General features: G+C 36.5%; 1 protein-coding gene across 3 annotated transcripts in view; it reads right to left on the bottom strand.

Annotated features, from left to right (window-relative positions):
• The window catches only part of CWC22 (CWC22 spliceosome associated protein), a 60,750-nt gene that overhangs the window by 22,128 nt on the left and 18,453 nt on the right, over nt 1-20,169 (bottom strand). For 2 of the 3 annotated variants that reach the window (XM_075529023.1, XM_075529024.1), the window contains exons 4-11: nt 19,625-19,732; nt 15,160-15,402; nt 13,711-13,839; nt 10,090-10,258; nt 9,668-9,721; nt 6,803-7,250; nt 6,653-6,715; nt 2,616-2,723 (exon numbers count right to left, since the gene is read on the bottom strand). In XM_075529023.1, the coding sequence (XP_075385138.1) occupies nt 2,616-2,723; nt 6,653-6,715; nt 6,803-7,250; nt 9,668-9,721; nt 10,090-10,258; nt 13,711-13,839; nt 15,160-15,402; nt 19,625-19,732 (1,322 nt within the window). The remainder of the gene's footprint in view (nt 1-2,615; nt 2,724-6,652; nt 6,716-6,802; nt 7,251-9,667; nt 9,722-10,089; nt 10,259-13,710; nt 13,840-15,159; nt 15,403-19,624; nt 19,733-20,169) is intronic. The other variant, XM_075529025.1, reaches the window with a different exon arrangement.

The raw sequence follows: 20,169 nt of genomic DNA, 5'->3' as shown, positions 1-20,169 counted from the left end.
TTGTTGTTTTGCCAGCAAGTTGGCTCCAGCCCATAGAGAGCAAGCCCATGAACAACAGAACAAACACTGCCCAGTCCTGCGTCGGCCTCACAAGCTTCCCTTACGTTTCAGCCCCTTGCGACAGCAATGCGTCAATCCACCTGGTGGAGGGCCTTCCTCTTTTGTTGCTGTTCTCCACTTCACCACTCACGATGTCCTTCTCCAGGGACTGAGCTCTCCTGATAACATGTCCAAAGTATGGGACGCAGTCTTGCCACTCTGGCCTCGTAGCAGCATTCTGACTGTATTTGTCCCAACACAGATAGATCTGTTGGTGTTTTGGCAGTCCATGGTACTTTCAATATTCGTCGCCAACAACATACTTCATTGATTCTTCTTTATTCAATGCACAACTTTCACATGCATGTGAAGTGACTGAAAATACTATGGCTGGGTCAGACTCAAAGTAACATCCATGCTTCTCAACACTTTAAAGAGGTCTTTTGCAGATTTACTGAATGCAATGCGTCCTTTCTTCATTGCTGTTTATGTGGGCATTGATTGTGGATTCAAGCAAGATGAAATCCTTCACAATTTTAACCTTTTCTATTTATCATGATGTGACTTACTGGTCCAGTTGTGAGGATTTTTGTTTTCTTTAGGTTTATCTTAAGAGTAATTTTAATAAGTTTTGTTCACTCAAGTCAAGAACCAAAACAGGAAAACCTTTTGTGTTTGTTACTGCTCATTTAGAGGCTATAAAACATGGCATTCTTGCTGTTGTTTGGTAACATATCGTTCATTATGTTTCAAATTCCGATCATAGTCATCTTTCCACTAGAGTCTGCTTCTCTATAAATTTGTATGTAAATTTAATCATTTGAAATAACTCATGGGAAGAAATTCACTTTGAAGGAAGAGTGGATCAATATAATTGGTCAGACAAATCTAACAAATATATTTTTTGTAAAATATGATAGCTTTACTTCGATATTTAATAGTAACATTTAGTTGAATTGTACTTTCATAAATTCTAATGAAAAATTAAGACATAGTTAAATGATTAAAAGACATTAAACTTATTTTTACAAATGTTATAGAAGAGTTATGCTCTGCGAACTAAAATACATATGCCCTTTTATTATTTTTTTTTCATCATTTTATTGGGAGTTCATACAACTCTTATCACAATCCATAATACACCCACTGTGTCAAGCACATCTGTACATATGTTGCCATCATTTTCAAAACATTTTCTTCCTACTTGAGCCCTTGATTAGCAGCTCATTGTTTCCCCCCCTCGTGAACCCTTGACACTTTATAAATTATTTTTTCATGTCTTACACTGATCAATGTCTCCCTTCACCCACAGGAGGTTATATGTGATCAGTTTCCCCCTTATCTCCCCACCTTCCCCTTACCCTCTTGGCATCACTAGTCTCATTATTGATTTTGAGGGGTTTATCTGTCCTGGACTCCCTGTGTCTCCAGCTCTACTCTGTACCCATGTACATGCTCTGACCTAGCCGGATCTGTAAGGTAGAACTGAGGTCATGGAGGGGAGCATTAGAGAACTAGAGGAAAGCTGTATGTTTAATTGGTGCTATACTGCACCCTGACTGGTTCGTCTCTTCTGTGTGACCCTTCTGTAAGGGAATGTCCAATTGTCTACAGACGGGCTGTGGGTCTTCACACTCTCCCATTCACATTGACATTTTTCTGTTCTGGGTCTTTGATGCTGGATACCTGATCCCATCAACACCTCATGATCACACAGGCTGGTGTCTTTTTCCCATGTGAACTTTGTTGCTTCTCCGCTAGATGGCCGAATGTACACATGCCCTTTTAAAGAGGAACCCTGATGGTGTAGTGTTACCAGTTGGGCTGCTACTTACAAGGTAAGCAGTTTGAAACCTCTAGCCACTCTGTGGGAGAAAGATGATGCTTTCTATTCCTGTAAAGATTTACAGCCTTGGAAACCCACAAGGGCAATTTCTGTAGAATCACTAGGAATTGGAATCAACTCGATGGAATTGCATTTTGTTTTTCTAAGGGGGATAATACACTTTTAATGCTCTCAGAGATGCAATATATGTATTACAAAGTACAGTTTTGACTTTATTTTTTCATGAACAGTGAAATCCAGAGCTGAAGATGAAGACCACCAAGTTTTGCTTCTGTACAAATACAGCTTTTGGCCTCCTCAGTGTATTTTACCGTAACGGTGAAGCAGATATTTAGTCAATCTCATTGTCCCTTTTTGCCACAACTGCACAAACTTCACATACTCAACATGAATAAACCTTCTTTGTATTTTACAATATAACCAAAGTAATAAAAAACAAAAAAAATCAACTTGCTGTTAAGATGAATTTTCTCATTTATTACTTTCAGAGAAAGAGTTTTCAAACTTGGTAATATTTTGGGCTGAATAATTCTTTGTTGTGGATGACAGTCCTGTGACTTGTAAATGTTTTAAAAATTTCCTTAGCCTTTACCCACTAGATACCAATAACATCCCTCTCCAACCAAAAAATATCTCCAGTAGTTGTGAAATGTCTCGAGAGGCAAAATATCCTTTTAGTGAATGAACATTACAGTATTTCACATTGTTATTTGATAAGCTGCACCTTTACCTTCTTCGTCTTCTTCTCCTTCTTCATCCTCCTCCTCCTCCTCATCATCATCACTACTTCCAGCATCTTGATCTGTGTTTGAGTCACTGTCTCCTTCATCAAGAATTTCTTTAAGAACAAAAAAGTTTAGGGTAAAGTTACTTACTAAGTTATACACAGGCATCTCATTCTGAGAAGATAATTATCCATTCATTGAGAACCACAGTAAATAATACTGTATCAAATAACAAAACTAACTTATCACCCACATAGGCTTTCGTTATTGGCCTGGTGATAAGAGAGAATTACAACTAATTTGCCTAGAGGGCGCCATAGGGTATTCTTGGGACAGATAAAAAAGGTGGCCACTGAAAAAAAGCAGTTATGAGAACAAAGAAAAGGGACATCTAAGTTTTCCAAAAGTAGACCATCGGAAAAAAAATAGAATGGGAAATACCATAGTGGAGTGAAATATTTTTTATAATTACAACCATAATTATAAAAAAGTGAAGATAGCTATAGAAAAAGCTTGTTAATGATTTACTTAACATAATTGCATAAATGAGTGTTTTTTAATAAGTACTAAGATTTTTATTAAGGTGTATACTTATTAAATTGCGTAATATAATCCAACCAGAGACATTTCATATGTAAGTAAAAACTAAAGTTTAAAACTCAACAAAAATTGGTAAGATGAGCACTTCTACAGAATTATCTATAACTTCTTAAAATAAAACTCTCCTTTAGAAGCTGATCAAAAAGAGATGTACAAAGAGGCAAGTTCAGTCTCATAGCTGTAAGCAAGCAAAAAATTGAAATGATATTTGGCACTTTTTTTCTTGTATGCATTGTATTTTTATAACCAGGGCACACTTCACTTTTGCATTTTGATTTTTAATCAGAGTTTGGGAGCTAACTAATTTTGGGAAAAATTCTAACTTCTTTCAAGTTAAGGAGAGCAGTAAAAATCAGAAGACACATAATATTTACTATCTGGAGAAAATGTGATACTATGAGGAACAAATTATTCAACAAAAACAGTTTCTTTCAGATTTTATCTGATACACACACCTCTTCAGGACTTGGAGACATCTAGTTTATTACTATGCAAGATGTGTGACATCTAGTTTATTACTATGCAAGATGGCTTAGGCTTTAAAGAGAGAAAGCATGTTTAGCATTCAGCAGTAGGCAGAGGCACGCCTGCTGTTTTCCCAACTGCTGTAAGACCCAAAACCCAAGTACTCCTGGGCCACTCTAGGTGCTAATTACTAAAGCTGTGCTCGCTCCCTGCTGTGCCCACATTTCCACGCCAGCTTTAGAACAACATTTTATGAAAGAATGAAGGTCAAATGAATTATCTAACCGTTTACATCATCCTCTCATCTTTCCACTTTAGAATCTACTTATCGGAATCCCTGAGGCAACGGCTACTGGATTTTTTTTAACGGATTGAATAAAGTGGTTTTCAGCATATGGTCTATGAACTCCTGAGGTCGGGTCCAGTGATCTATGAGGTCAAAACTATTGTCTTAATACCAGCAGGGCATTATTCAGTTTCACGGTGGTGACATATGCCGTTAATGGTGGAGCCAAAGCAGTTGGTTACACTGACTGCAATTCCAGCACAACCAACGCACCAAACTGCACTGATCATCACTACACTCTTTGCTGCCACACTCTGGCACAGGGGAAGGAGAAGCCTAGTTGTTTTTTAATAATGTCAAGTGGTGAAGAAGTAATACTTTATTTTATTAAAATGCAAGCTTTCAGGTTGCTTTTGTAGCAGTCTGAGTGACAAAACACAAAGTTCACATACAGCACTTCCACGAAAGACAGATGTGTCATGGTGATAGGCATTGTAGGGAAGCATGTGTGAGAGACTGTGCTGCAGGATGAATTAGCTGTTTTTTAAGTTTTGTATTTGAAAGACTAGCTGACAAACTGGATATTAGGCATTCTCCAATTCTCAAAGAGAGCCTGTCATTCAAGAAAAACAATTAAAAGTATTTGACACCATGATAAAAATCAAAGTTTTTAAGAGAAAAATTACAACCAATGTTAGTTAGACAGTCTCTTAATACTTAAGATGTTTCTGAAAACACCTAATTGTATCGACAAATGTCGATTGTTATTGTGTAACAGCATGTCGCAGATATATAAACATAATATTTTTACGTTGTTTACGTAATTTTTAAATGTAACATTTATAAAATCATGCAGGAATAAAAGATGCATGTAACAAGGCAGACTAAGGAAATTTCATAGAAGAGTATAAAAAGTGCATTAATAGTGCTTAAGAATCCCATAACAATTTCTCTTTAAAAGTTAATCACTTGCTGAATACTGCCATAGTATCAAGAATATATAGCTATCCACAGGTATCTAGGGGAGTTGTTCCCAAAATCCCCACCCCAATCAGATACCAAATCTATGGACGTCCAAGTTCTTTATACACAATGGTGTAGTTTTTGCATATAATCTCTTCTCATCCTCTTGTGTACTTTAAAACCATCTCAGATTACTTATAATACCTAGTACAATGGAAAAACTATGTAAATAACAGCACCTATACTCCTTCATTGATGGATTAATTTGACCACTGAATTGGGTTTAAGTAGCCATTAATCCACAGAAACCAAAGGTGCAGTCACAAGATAAGTAGTGGAGGAATGAGGCACAAGTGGAATAATGCTCAAAAAAGTATTGGAGGGCAATGGGGGACCTGTGAAACAGTGGCAGGTGGGAGGGAGGCTACAGCAGAGTTGGCTCACACATCTATTTACTCACGTGGATACAGTAAGTGCTCAGGGCATGACAGAGTCAGGATTTACTTTCTGGACCCCCATCACTACAGATGCAGAACCTCTGGACACACAACTATCTGAAAAAACTATTATAATAGTCATACCTTTCCCAACTGTGTACTGTGCAGGCTTACCCTTTCAATGGCTTCAATCAAAACTATGTTACAATAGACTGTATAAGTAGATGGGAAAATCCAGTTTTCTTTTGAGTCACACATTCAGCAAATTTGCAGTAATATAAAACATGGCACTCTCACTATATCTTTATTTTTTAAGTTATTTTTCTAAAAATATTTAAGATATTAACATGAATTGGCTTGTCATTATTATTTTTAAATAGATTATTTAATGTAACAAGACCTACAACATTATTTCAAAACTTCCAGTTTTAATCCCTAATAAATACCAATAGGTACAGCCTGCACAGACAAAGGCTAATTTTCAGGAGAACAAAAAAATGTTCGATCACAGATTAAGAACTGTTATACTAATACAGGAAAGGGCTACTTTCCAGGTATTAGCCAATCTCTCACAGGCCCTAAAAAAATGGATGGGGAATTCCCAAATTAAAAAGGACTACCCGAGGTATAAAATAAATTCTATAAAACACTTGGAAGCTCTTAGGAAACTAGAAAAAGGAATTTGGTGAGCTATAGTGAACCATATTTTGGAAAATGGTCTCCAGTGAGTACGAGACAATAACACAGGCAACAATTCAGAGAATGGCTCAACAAAAACCGAGGATCCTTCGTGTGGGGATCACTGGTCTATAAATGTTTCCCTTCACTATTTATGTAGTTCCCTCATCTATTTCTGCTTATCTAAAATAAATTCTTTTAAAAAGTCTATATACTTAAAAAAATAAATCATTTTATCGGGTACTCTTAAAGCTCTTATAATAATCTATACAGCAATGATATCAAGTACATTTATACATACGTTGCCATCATTTTCTAAACATTTGATTTGTATGTGAGCCCTTGGTAGTTGCTCCTCTTTTTTCCCTCCCCACCTCCCCCACTTGTGACCCCTTGAAAAATTATAAATTATTATTTTCATCTTACCCCATCTGCTGTCTATATTCACCCATGTTCCTGCTGTTCATCCCCTTTGGGCGGCAGGGGTGGCGGTGTTATAAATTGATCACTGTAATCTGTTCCATCTGTCCCCCCCCCCCCCCCCCCCGCCTTCCTCCTACCCTCATGGTATCACTACTCCCAGTAGTGTTCCTGAGGCGTTGATTCTACATACCTTTTTTAATGGCTTTGTACTTCTCTTCATTCTCCATAAAATTGGGATCCATCTTGAAAACATCTTAAAAGAAACCCAGAAAAGTTAAGTGTTTGTTTTTGATCTCTGCATTTATTGATGCCCCACTCCCCGCAGCTACCCCAGACTGACTGAGAACATCTTCGGGATTATAGTCATCCTCCAGGGGGAGCATATGGGTGAACTGATCATCCTCTTCCACTAGATCAAGTCCTTCTAGGATCACAGGGTGATCTTTGAATCCATCTTTCCGAACTGCAAACATCACTTCAATCATATACTGAACTCTTTTGTCAATTTCAGACTCATGGAGAATGTTTCGAAGGCGCTCAAATATAGCTAAAGTTAAAAAGAAAGAAAAGACAATTAAATAAAGAGTAAGACAAATAAGCAGTATTATAATATGCAAATAAATGCTCCATATCAAAGAGAGGATACACTTACCATTAATCCCTTTTGGCGAAACTTCTGTTAATTTGAGTCCACATTCTTTGAGAAAACCAATAGCTACTTCAACACTGTCATCCGTAGGTCTTTCCAGGAGCAAAGTGAGCATCTCTAAGCATAGGACTTCATGTGCCTTGAATAAAACGAAGGCATTTGAAAGAGAAAAAATGCTTTTAGGTATATTAACTTTCTGCTGACATAATTTTCAAACTTAGTTAATCTGTATATTACAAAAATACATAAATGATATCAAAATGTTATATAAGTACTCTCTCCAAACACAGAGTAATTTTTTTCTTTCACTTTCAGTATCTTCCTATTCAGAATTTCCAGGTGACGCTGACAAAATGTGCATTTGCTACACAGCATACGAGGGGACACCCCCAAACCCCGATACTTGTTTGTATTTTTGATGTGAGGAGGAAGATGGAGTTCATTCTACCAGGTCAGATTGTTAATCAAGCTATTTATAGGTTCTGAAAGATTGCATAACAGTAAGTGACAAGAAAGGCCTGATTTGTGGCAGACGGGGGACTGGTTTTGCCACAATGATAATGTGAAATGTACCTGCTCATGCAGCCTTCTCAGTGCACCAGTTTTTGGCAAAAAACAGCATGCCTCTCTTGCCCCACGCACCTCACTCACCTGACCTCACTCCATGCGCCTTCTTTTTGTTCCATGAATGAAGAGGGGCATTAAAGGGCAGGATTTGAGGACACATATAAAAGGTGAAGGGAAAAACGAGGGAGGTGCTATAAGACATCCAAACAAATGAGTTTGAAAAATGTTTCCAAGAATGGAACAGCAGATTTGAAAAATGTTTTTAAGTGTAATGGGGAGTACTTTTAAGGTGATAAGGGCGTTTAGTTAAAAAAAAATTAAATACATGGTTTGGGAAAAAAATTCCTGTTTGGGGGAGTACCCCCTTGTATATCCATTTGAGACACACACATACCTTTTAATATTACAGACATGCAACACTATAACTTCAAAGTACAGTTTGAAAAATCATGAACCAATAGCTAAAATAATTATTTTTATAACCATTGAGTAGTAATGTCTCCTTTTATAGCCTTTTCCAAGACCATAACTTTTTTAATTCATTTCCAAAGTTATCCACGCAGTAATTCCGTCAAATATAAAATAGTCTCAATATATACGAAGACTAATTTTACCAAAAAAACATCTTCACGATTGGTGGACAGTTTTAAACAAACAAACAAAAAATAAACTGGACTGGTTTAAAAATGAACATCCAGAAGAGTGAGAATAAAATCCTATTGAGAAGCTTTGCTGTGAAGGGAACATGAACTAGAAAGCATGTTCAAAGCTTCATGCATGTTTTTCTAAAATCAGGTGACTGAATCTCAACTCAGAAAGACTTCCTGTTACCATCCACTAAAGCATATAAAATACATCTGAGAGGAGAGAAGAGGTTCAAGTCTTTCATTAGTGACGAGAAAATCCTATCCCAAGCCAGTCAACTTTTGTGACAATGCCAAAAATTATTTCTAGTTCAAGTGTAATATACAGTCAAAGACTGAACCATATTTTATGTTCTGTAGCAGGTGAAATTGTTTACATGGTCATCACTGTATTAATGAGGTCAAAATAGAAAATTACAACTATGCAACAATAAAATATGTAATGGGGTTAAAATCCAAAGATTTTTTAAAGATAAACATCAGAAGCAATTTCATGTAAGCAAAAAAAAATGCCATTAAAACAAGATGACGTATGATCAAAATTCTTTCACTTATTTATATTAAATTTAATATGCATCTTGAGCATTTAAATGTAATGAAATCGAGAATAAGAACAATTTTAGTATCTATTTTTCAGGTTCAAGGAGAAGCTAAATTAATATTCCCCAATAATCTTCAGTTACAAAATAGGCACAAAGACAAAAGTAGTAAAAAACTGGTTGTATTTAAAACAGATTAAGATAATTTAATCTATATTTGAGAAGTTGATTCTAAAAATATCACTATGTATATGCAATTTCAAGAAATCAAGCTTGTAGAATACCAATAATTTATTACATCTGCATGTGCACTAGGTATAGGAAGGAAGTACGGAGAAGATACTGTGAATTCTGATGTTCTATAAAAGCAATTAACTAGCGTGATTAGAAAAGAAACTTAGAGGGCGATGGGCTTGTGTTCCTGAGGTAAGAACAATTCAGCAACGAGTGAAAATGGTGGCACAACCTGAAGAAGGTAACCAATGTCACCGAATTGTCCATGCAGAAACCACGGACCTAGTGCATGCTGTCTGCTGTGCATAGTCTCAACAACAATAACAAAAGGCAAAACACTTAAGTTGTTTTCTTTGTAGAAATTTAAATTGTGGGAAATTGTATACAATATTAAGGGTTCAGATCAATTTGATTAACTAAGAATGTTGTGGTTTCTTTTAATATCAAAGAATATGAAATGAATCTAATAGCTTTAAAGTAAAATAACATCCTAGATACTTATTTCAAATACAAATAAAAAAGAAAAAAAACATGTCACTGAATAGAACCACATATTGCATGGAACAACTTACCACATTTTGGTTAATAAGATGAGCCACAAATTTTGAAGCCGTCAGACAAAGTTGCTGAAAGTGAAGAGAGAGACAAAAGTTTATCTATCGTTTAAAATGAATTTTACACCTACAGAAGCTACTAACACATTGTTTGAAACACGCAATGCACCCAAATTAATTTTTATGAAAATGTTAAGGTGAAAAACCAATACCAATAAAAGAGTGGTATTTCCGGCTAACCAGTTAAAATGCTCTAGTTTTAGGTATAACTTTTGTGGCCATAGATATTTACTAGAACTAATGAGTTCTCATGACTCCATTACACAATGTTTAAAAAAATTCCTCTGCAGAATTAACATTGCTTATTATTACTGACATTTGGTTTGTTAGTTTGTCTCTCTGTGGTAATTCACAAGTCCCTAAGTCCATCACATACATACCTTATCATTTCTTCGATAGCCTTTCCGAAAATTAAGAATTAACCTTTTGAGGATTAACTCTCCAATTTGTGGAAATTTTGAATTGATAATTGCCACTAGTGCTGCGTAAACATGAGTGAAAATTGGAGAAGCGCTCTGTGCTTGCAGGACAGATCTAGACAGCAGTCCCCTGTTTATGAAAGAAAAACAATACATGAGGCACAAATAATGACTGATTTCATTCAAAGAACAAAAACCCTCATTTAAAGTGCCAGTAATAACACTGCTCTGCAATAATGCTGACCAACACTAAGTAAGAACAAGATTTCCACGGAGGTAGGGTGAGGTAAGGGGGAAAGCTGACACCAAGCACTCAATAGAAAGTAATGATGGCAACATATGAACAAATGTGCTTGATACAATTGACGTTATCCATTGTTACAAGACCTGTAAGAGCCCTCAATAAAATGTTTAAAATTTTTTTTCATAACTTTCTCTAGAGATGTTTGTCTTACTAGTAAATAGTTTTTAGAAAAAAAACTTGAATTTCTGCTTTTATTAGACTAAAATTTTACAATTTTTTTAATTTCTTCGAATGCCTCTTCTGTTTTTCTGACCTCTAATTTGGAGCTTGACGCATTAAAAAATTGTTAGAAATAATTTACTTAACATTTTCAAAGAAATGAAAGTGGGGGGGCCAGTTCTTTTTAAAGTACTACATTTAGATTTAACACACAACTTCTATTATAGGTCCATGAACTATGTAAAATTAATTCAACGATTAAAAGACAAATCGGGTTGGCTTCCATTTTGCAGTCTATTCCTAAGGGATAGAAAAAAACACAACTAAAAATAGACTTTTCCTTTAGGACAGCGGTTCTCAACCTTTGGGGGTCGAACGACTCTTTCACAGGGGTCGCCGATTCATAACAGTAGCAAAATTAAAGTTATAAAGTAGCAAGGAAAATAATTTTATGGTTGGGGGTGGTGGTCACCACAACAGGAGGAACTGTATGAAAGGGTCGCGCATTAGGAAGGTTGAGAACACTGCTGCAGGAGATAAAGATACAATAAGGGGACTGCCAGTCCAATGTGAAAGCATGGCAGAGAAATAGAACACACGACTGCTAGCTAATTTGGAAATGGCCATGTCTGCTATACACATTTAATGAGAAATTATAATACACTAATTGAAGTTACTTTTAACAATGTAACAAATAATGATCAAAACATGATGTTTTAACAGCTATTAGATTTAGTCTGACAAGCGAGTCACTGCTGGAACAAGAAAAGCATCCCAGATCACACAGCAGAGGTAACCAAAGGAGACACCAGTCGAAATGCAGAGAATGTGCGCCCAGGAATCAGGCAAAAGTAAGGCTATTCTGCTTCACCTTGGGTGAGGCACATAACCTTGCTGATCTTTCAAAATGGTTCTAAGGAAAAAATATGGTGATCTTAGCAAAAGCCCTGGCAGATAACTCAGTAACCATTAATAACAAATAGGTGAACAATGATGGTGACAAGGCCAGGTAACAATTTTTTGTACTTCTGTATTATACTATCTCTTCAGACACATGAAACAGCAATGCTTGTCCCAGGGACAATGAACTGACTCTGGAAAGCTTGGTCGCTATCAATTAGAGGCGACTTCACGTGCACGTAGGTCTTGTCCTCGGTCTTTCTCAATCAACCTTACAGTCCAACACTCCACTATTCCTTTCACTTCTCATGGATTTATGAAAACTTTTTAAATGGGATCATTAAAAATACTTAAACTGATGGCAAACTTTTTCCTTTTAGTTTACTTAGTTTTGCTCTAATTTTAACTAAATTTTATAAATCCTCTTTTTAAGATTAATAATGCTACACAACAAATCAGAAATTATATTTTAAAAATCTTAAAAGGTATCACTAAAAATATTTAGCTCAGTTGTTTATAAGAATATCACCATATTTAGTAGCAAAACTTCAGGGCAAGGCAACTCAATGTACAGATTTTAACAAACTTCACTCTATGGAACACTATGCTAGAAAGCTGTTAATCGTGGTTTCAACATTAAATATGCTTACAATATAAGTGCTCCACATAATAACCCTCCAAGCCCTGGTGGTGTAGTGGTTGTGTTGGGCTGTAATCCTCAAGATCAGCAGTTCAAAACTACCACTGCTCCTCCAGAGAAAGAAAGAAACACATAGGGATAGTTCTATGTGGTCCTGTATAATCACCTCCTTAGTCTTCAGAGCTATTGGGATATTAAAATGTCGGAGATGTCTAGAAAGCAACAAATGGGTTTAATTTTATTATATAGCTTCCAGAATGCTTTTTGCTTTGAAGAAAAATACTAATAGTACTTTGAATTTCCTGAAATTATTAAGTAGTATTCAAATGTTTTAATCTATAGGTAAGAGGCATACAAAGACACATTTCTAACGCCTGCATCCACCAAGTAAATTTCAAAAACATCTATTGCTGGCGATTTTCAGGGCTGGAAACTCACTTTCCTCTAGTTGTCTGTGCTGTTTTGTAAATCTTATATTCACGATTTATGCTGAAGGCGGGACCTACGAAAAATTTATTTATCCAAGGCCACAAAGTTTAGGTTACTCAGAACCCGAATTTAAATCCAAGCTTTTTAACAGGTATCCTTTGGCGAAATGAATATATTTTCATGAGAAAGGGTCCCTTTTCCCACAAACACACTGCCCTCTTCTTCACAGTAGGGCCAGTTGGGAGTGTGGTCCTTCGGCCTACACATTTTAACACCTCATGCAAATCATAAACCTTTTCTAAGCCTCCTTCTTTGGCAGTAAAATGGAGTGGCTACTAGGACAATTTTCTGTATCTTTGTTGACCTCATCGACAGCATGCTACCTTGGACCGTAAAACCCTAATCAATGTTGTCTGAGATCGTAAGTCAGAGCAATGGGAAATGATATGGAAGAAGCTTTTGCTTATACACATAAAAAAAGTAACATAGACCATAAAATCCATTGCCATCTAATTGATTCCAACTCACACTAATACTACAGGGTAGAACTGCCCATAGTGTTTTCAAAGCTGCAGTCTTTATGGAGGCAAACACACCTTTCTGACACAGAGCTAGCAGTGGGTTCAAACCTTCAACCTTTCCATGATCAGCTCAGTGTTTGACCATGATGCCATGAGGTTCCAAATAAGAGGAGACTAGTTCTATCTCCTGGTTGTTTAAAATGTCACCAACTGGTAAAAACCACATAGGAAATGGGAAATCATTATCCACTGCCTTTTCTAAAATTTAATGAAGATAAATTTTATTCTTATATTTTCATTTTGGCTCTATTGGAAATTAAACTGGTTTAAGTAACTCTGTTGCTTTCTATATATTTTTTACTATTAATTATTCCTAATGGATTATTATTTCTAATTAATTGACTTGAGATAATCAATAAATAAATGTCTGTAGAAAACCTATTATGGAGGGAGGGTGAGAAAAATGAGGAGCTGATACCAAGGGCTCAAATAGAAAGAAAATGTTTAATTGTCTATGAAATATTCTCAGTTACCTTTGAAATGAAGTAGCACAACAAATCAGGCATTATAGTTCATGTTCCTTTGGAACAATACAATGAAATACTACATATACAATAGATGACACTTGCCTTCCTCTCACTATATTTTCTTGGAGAATTTCTTGAATAATAATACCTATGTTAGAAATATTGATTTTGTTGATAAGACCATTGATTGACTTCTTCAGTGCCTCCCAGCTCATCCTTTGGTATGCTAAGCTAAAAAAATAAAAGACAAAGGATTTCAATACTGATAAAATTTGGTCAAAAATCCAATAACAAAAGTTTTAATAGGAACATAAAATATACTTGAGTGTTTCTTTACTTTTCACATTATTTTCCCATAAAATGACTCAAAAGTACAGTAAAATATAGGGGCTTATAGGAAGCAGATTAAATTCTAAACCCAATTCAATTTCTTGTATTTATCTATGGTTCTCAACTAGAGACCACACCCTTCTTAATAACATAAATGACCGGGATTGTGTTTTTCTTATGTCTATGATCTACACTTTAACTTATAACATTATTAGTTAGCATCAGCACCTGCTTATTTTACATATAATGCTTATTTAATGTTATCTTTAAAGGAAATCTTTTGAAAGAAAACCATTTTTTTGGTAAACACACTATAAAATGAAATGCCAAAATATAAGCTAAACAGGCAACTTTATGACACTTCTCATAAAAAATGACTATAGAAAATAAAGGGTTTTATGCTATAAACAAATGATAATAATTATAAGAAAATAAATGAAATCATAGCCTGCAAATACGTGAAGTATGTTCAAGAACACATCTACATAACAGCACACCTTACATTACAGCCATCCCATCAGAATGCACGGACTGTATATTTTTTTCTTTTTATGTTTTTAAAATTTTCATTTAACAGAAAACCTTTGTCAGTTTCTGATTTAGTACAACTGTAAAAAGTCATTGGAGGTCTACACTATCAGTAGTACTCTTTGTGATCTACAAACAAAAGACTCTACATGTACACATTCAACTATGAAAGAGTTTGAAAACCACTTAAAGGTAAGTGATATTCTTCAAATTTTTTAATTCATTTTTCCCAAAATTAAAAGTTCTGAGTTAATGCCAGGACAAATAGTATACAGAGCTTCATTGGGGCTTGTGAAGTAAAGTTAAAAAGAAGTCACTAGCTGTAAGTTTCTTTATCCGAACTAACATACATTTTCAACTACCAAAGTTAATTAAACCACACACTATTTTCTTTTTTAAAACAGGTAATCTTTGCTTTGTAGCGTTGGCCCTGATTTAAGATGCAGCCAAGTTCGACACACTGCATAATATGATAGTTTCCTTGGGGGTTTTCTGTACAACTTAACTACTAGTAATATGCACTGCATGCAATGTTGCCACCTGAAATTGGCTGATGTTATTTATCAGACTCATATTCATTCCCAGATGTTCAAAATTCTGTGGTTTTGACTAGTCAGAACCAACTTACAACAGTCATCAAAACAGAACCTCACTGCAAATTGGGAACTACTGTACTTAGTAAGACCAACATGCCTGCTTTTGTCTGTGATCTGCTCTTGCATCATGCGGAGCTTTGCAGGAGGAATATAAGCTCCACCAGTGCGAGTAAGGAGGGGATCCACTTCATCTTTCTTCTTCTTGGAAGTAGGCTCATCCTGAGCAGAACTGCGGGTTAAGGATGGCTCTGGGCTCCTTCTTCCAGGAGATGGGGATTTCCGGAACCTTTTCCGATCCATATCTCTTTCTCTCTCTCTGCGTTTCTCTCGATCTCTACTTCTGTAATATAAATATTTTTTAAATGGAGAAAAGACAAAAATATACATTTTCTTAAAATGAACTGTACATGAAATGAATGAGAGCACAAGTAGGACCACAAATTCTAGGACAAGTGGTTTGGATACTGAGGAAGTGCTTGACAGTAAAAATACCACTTGACTGAGGAAGGTTCCATGCTCCGCTGCTAACCAAAAGGTTAGTGGTTGGAACACTCCAGTCACTCCATGAAAGCCAGAGCCGCCACTCTGCTTCCCGAAAGAGTATAGCCTTGGAAACCAACCTATGAGTACAAATCAATTTGATGGCAACAGGGTTTGTAAACTTTGAAGTTTCCATAGGACTTAGAGTAGGGGCACAGAGATGAAGAGAAGAGTCTTCTAAAAGTAGCAGAAGAAGAACTAAACAGTGAAAGCGAAGTGTTTGGGCCAGAACCCATGGTGTCTGTTGGGTGGGTCCAACCCATTCTAACTCCCACCGGCCCCATGCGACCCAGGAGAGTTGCTTCCTTGGGGCTCACATGCGTTCATCTTTACAGAAGCCCATTTCCAGGGTTTCCTCCCACAGAGTCAATGGGTGAGTTCAAACCACCCATCTTTTAGTTAGCAGCTGAGTTGCTAACTTTCTGTGCCACCAGGGCTCCTTAGATTGAATAGAACAATCAGGAAACAATAAAGAACTGCTTATATTAAAAAGTGGAAAAATGAGTTGGTGTCAAGACATAGAAATCTTAAAGACAAAAACCAGAGTACATTTGTGTGTGCACATGCATATATATATGACAGTCATGAATCATTAAGTGTCTAAATAGGAGAATGACAGGAAAAAAGTAAGACAAATTAACCTGCCATGCATAGTAAAAAATACACAAAAGAGAATCAAGAGTTTCTCTCCATTAAAGATCATCTTTTCATACTAGAAGCTCTATCCCATGTATTGCAAATACCAGAAGGGGGACAGATCCCAGGGAAGCTTCCAGATGCAGACTGATGAGGACGAAGGCCAGGCCAGCTACTTCTACAAATTAGCTAACGAAAACCTAGAACGTGCTGGAAGATGAGTCTCCTAGGTTAGCCAACAAAAGTGATGGAACACCTGGTGGCCAACGTGTTGTTCTGTCGTCCATCTATAAGGCTGCCACGAGAGCAACAACAACACAATGGTAACAGTTATCAAAAACAACTTAGGAATAAGACTGTTAGGATACAATGCAATGTTACACTTTTACTATAAATTTCAAGACAGCAGAAGCTTTCAGTTTATCTGACAACGATCTGAAAAAAAAACCCCAAAGCAAGCATTTTCCAGCCTCAAATGAACTTACACACTGAACACTTTATTAAATGAACTCTTAAAAAAAACAGTCTTGTTCTCTGAAACCAACAGGAAAGATATGACAAAGACCAAGTCCTTTTTTCTACTATCTTTTTTCAGAGAAGAGTTTGTCCAGGGAACCATTTTCTTCTATGTCTTGGATACTCAGAGCACCTTCTTCCCATGTTTTGGAAAACCATGAGTTGTATATACCAAGAACACCAACTCACTGTAATCGAGTCAATTCTGATTCATAGCGACCCCTTGTAGGATTTCAGAAACAGTAAACTTCTATGGGTTAGACCATCTCACTTTTCTCCATAAGAGCAGCTGATACATTTGAATTGCTGACCTTGAGATCAGCAGACCAATGCCTACCTCGCAGCACCATTAGGATGCTCTATGAATATAGTACACAAAAATAAGTTTCACATTACTGCTGCACCATTTTAGCCAAATCTGGAGGATATGTTTGAGATATCTCCCTTAATGCTTAGAAATACTGCATGTAAAGAAAAAAAGTAGTTAACCTCATAGGCAGCTGAGAGGAGCAGTTTTGAAACTAAGGTTTAAAGAGCCCTGAGAGACGGTCAGTGAAGACAGTCTGTATATTGTAAGGAAGGGTACGGAAAGGTGGGGTTTGGGGGCTATTTAAATATAAACTGCAATTAGTCCGAAGGGCTGTATGCTCACTGTCCTCAAGTCAATTCTGACTCATAGTGACCCTGTAAGACAGAATAGAACTGCCTCTGTGGGTTTGCAAGACAATTAACTTGCCCTCATCTTCTCCTCGAGTGATTTCAAACTGTTGACTTTGCAGTTAGCAGCCCAACACGTAACTACTATGCCTCTAGGGCTCCTAATCCAAAGAGTACATGTTCCAAATATAAGGCACAAACTGGCAACTGAACTGCTACTTACTCTGCATGTCAGGTCCCAGGCTCCCAGATGTAGCCATGGCAGTGACTGAATTGACATGGGTTATGATTCTCTTAAGAAACATCAGGTAAGGCAACTGGCTATCTGATCAAACCATGCCCTTAGATTAATTGTGCTTGCTTCTTTATAGTTCAGAAATCATGTCTTACTTGATTCTAAATAGAATTATTTCCCTTCAGATTCTTTTGGACTGTTAACCTTTACATTCTACCAAAATACACAGCCTGTTCACTTCGCAGTATGACTGTTAGGACAGAATTAGGATAAAATCAAAGTTCCTCAAAACTCAAACTCACTGCTAGAGGCAACTCTGACTCACGGTGACACTATCGAACAGGGTAAAACTGCCTCTGTGCGTTTCCAGGACCGTTATGAAAGTAGAAAGCCTTGTCTTTCTCCCATAACTTTTGTACTAGCAGGGCTTTCAAAATGGGACTGCATGCATCTATAATGTGCCACCTAGAGTTATACTCCAGTATAACTTCAGTATACTTCTAGAGCTGTGCAAAGTGTATGAGTTTTGGAGTCAAGTAAAACTGAGTTCAAATTCCAGTTGGATGATAAATCAACTATGTCAACTGCAACCTCAGGGAAGCTGCTTCATCCCTTTAAACACAGTTCCTTATTTGTAAATTGGGAGTAATAGTGTCTACTTGGCAAGAACATTTGAAAAAGTATGCAAAATACCTAGCACAGAAAGAATATGTATAGGCATCCAATTAATTATGTTATTAGTTGTTTTTAATCAAGGGACTAGTAGCTAAGCCTAGTTTTTTAGTGGGGTTATTTCAATTGATAGTTTAGAATCATCACAACAGGAAGCTTTAAAAAGATAATTTGGGTGGCAAATACTTTTTCTTAAAAGACTGATGAGCTTTAAGCTGAAAGAGTTGATCAAACTTCAGTGGGAGGGATCGTCTCGGTAGTCATGAGGTGAGTAAAATGTGATACACATCAGAAGGATATAGAATTGGGAAAGAATTAGAATGTGGGAAGCAAGCTTTTGAAAACAGAAGACTAATAAATAGCAAAGCCAGGAGGAATAGTTACCCTGTGTGAGCCTGCCAGGTCACAGCTCACCTCACTTTCCTTTATGCCACCACTGCTTCCACCTGCTGATTTCCTGCTCCAGACCCATCGTTCCCCATTTAATTTGCTTCTAAGCAAATATAGAGGCCCTTTAGTGTGGTTTGTAAGCTTCTTTCTAATGTTCTTATATATATAAGAATCATACAAATTGTAAAAATCATTACTAATTCCTCCAAGGTAGAAAAAGAAATGACAATATAGACTAATAACAAGAAATTATAACACCCCACAGTTTTTAATTAAAAATAAATGATGCTTACTTCTGACTTGGCTTAAATATCACCTCTATGGGTTTCCAAACCTCAATCTATTATTGTTTTTTGTTTACAAAAAGGGTTTACCTGCCTTCACTACAGTTTCCTTGCTCATCTCCCCAGCGGTTAAGTTCAGTAGGTCCCGTTAGCAGTCAAGTTTCCCGAGTCAAGTGGAAATCATGTTTACTTAGGAAAATAACTCCAGAATACTAACACCATGTGCAGCTTCTCAGCCATTACACAGACACTAAATTTATATCATTCTGTGTCACAAATTGTTTACTTTCATTCAGTACAGATCTCAAAATACCGCATACGCCAACTCTTAACACACTATATAATTATGATTAACAGCTGGGGCCCTAGAGTCAGACAGACCTGGGCTTGCCACATGCTTCACAAACATGAAGAAATTACTCAGCTTCACTTGGCCTCAGTTTTGTTAGCTGTAAGCTAGATATATAACACTGTCTGCTTCACATAATTATTGTGTATAATAAAAAGTTAATCCTAAATTAGGCTGGTGCCTAAGAATACCCAATAAAAGCTAGCTTCCATTTTGCTACTATGAAGCTTAAGGAAAACATAAACGAATACAGCTTTGTTATAGTTAAAATTTCAGTACTAACCGTGACTCCATGCCACGATCATAAGAACGTCCTCTTCTCGAACACTCATAGTCTGATCTGTAATCAGAGTAATCTCTCTCCCGGGGGGATCTTTCTTGTTCTGCATATCTAACATATAAAACAGGAAAATCAAAATTGCACATTGTTGAAGATTGAGTTTAAGAAAGTCGTACCTTGGTAATGTGCTAAAGCAACCCTATGACTGAGCAACTCGTCAAATGTTGTTTACCAGTTTTCAACAACCCATACATCTTGCTGACAACGCAACCATGGTCCCCAAAGCTGCCAGAGTGTGGCAAAGACACGATTCCTGGAATTCACTTAAAACAAACTCGTTCATAGAAGGCATAATAGGGCTTCAAAAGCTCTTAGTAAAGTTCCGTCATCTTTTAATTCCAGTTTGTCCATAAACTCTCTGAAGCCCCCTACTATATCTGTACTTAGTGTGCAAAAATTGTCCTATTTATGACTTCTTTTGCATAATCAGCCCATTTTACTGCACTATAATACAAATGAGACCAATGTCATTCACTAGTTTAACTCCA

The sequence above is a fragment of the Tenrec ecaudatus genome, chromosome 13 (assembly GCF_050624435.1).
Source record: "Tenrec ecaudatus isolate mTenEca1 chromosome 13, mTenEca1.hap1, whole genome shotgun sequence".
Taxonomy (NCBI): Eukaryota; Metazoa; Chordata; class Mammalia; order Afrosoricida; family Tenrecidae; genus Tenrec; species Tenrec ecaudatus.
The sequence above is the reverse complement of the archived record's forward strand: the minus strand, read 5'-3'. Positions and strand labels throughout refer to the sequence as shown.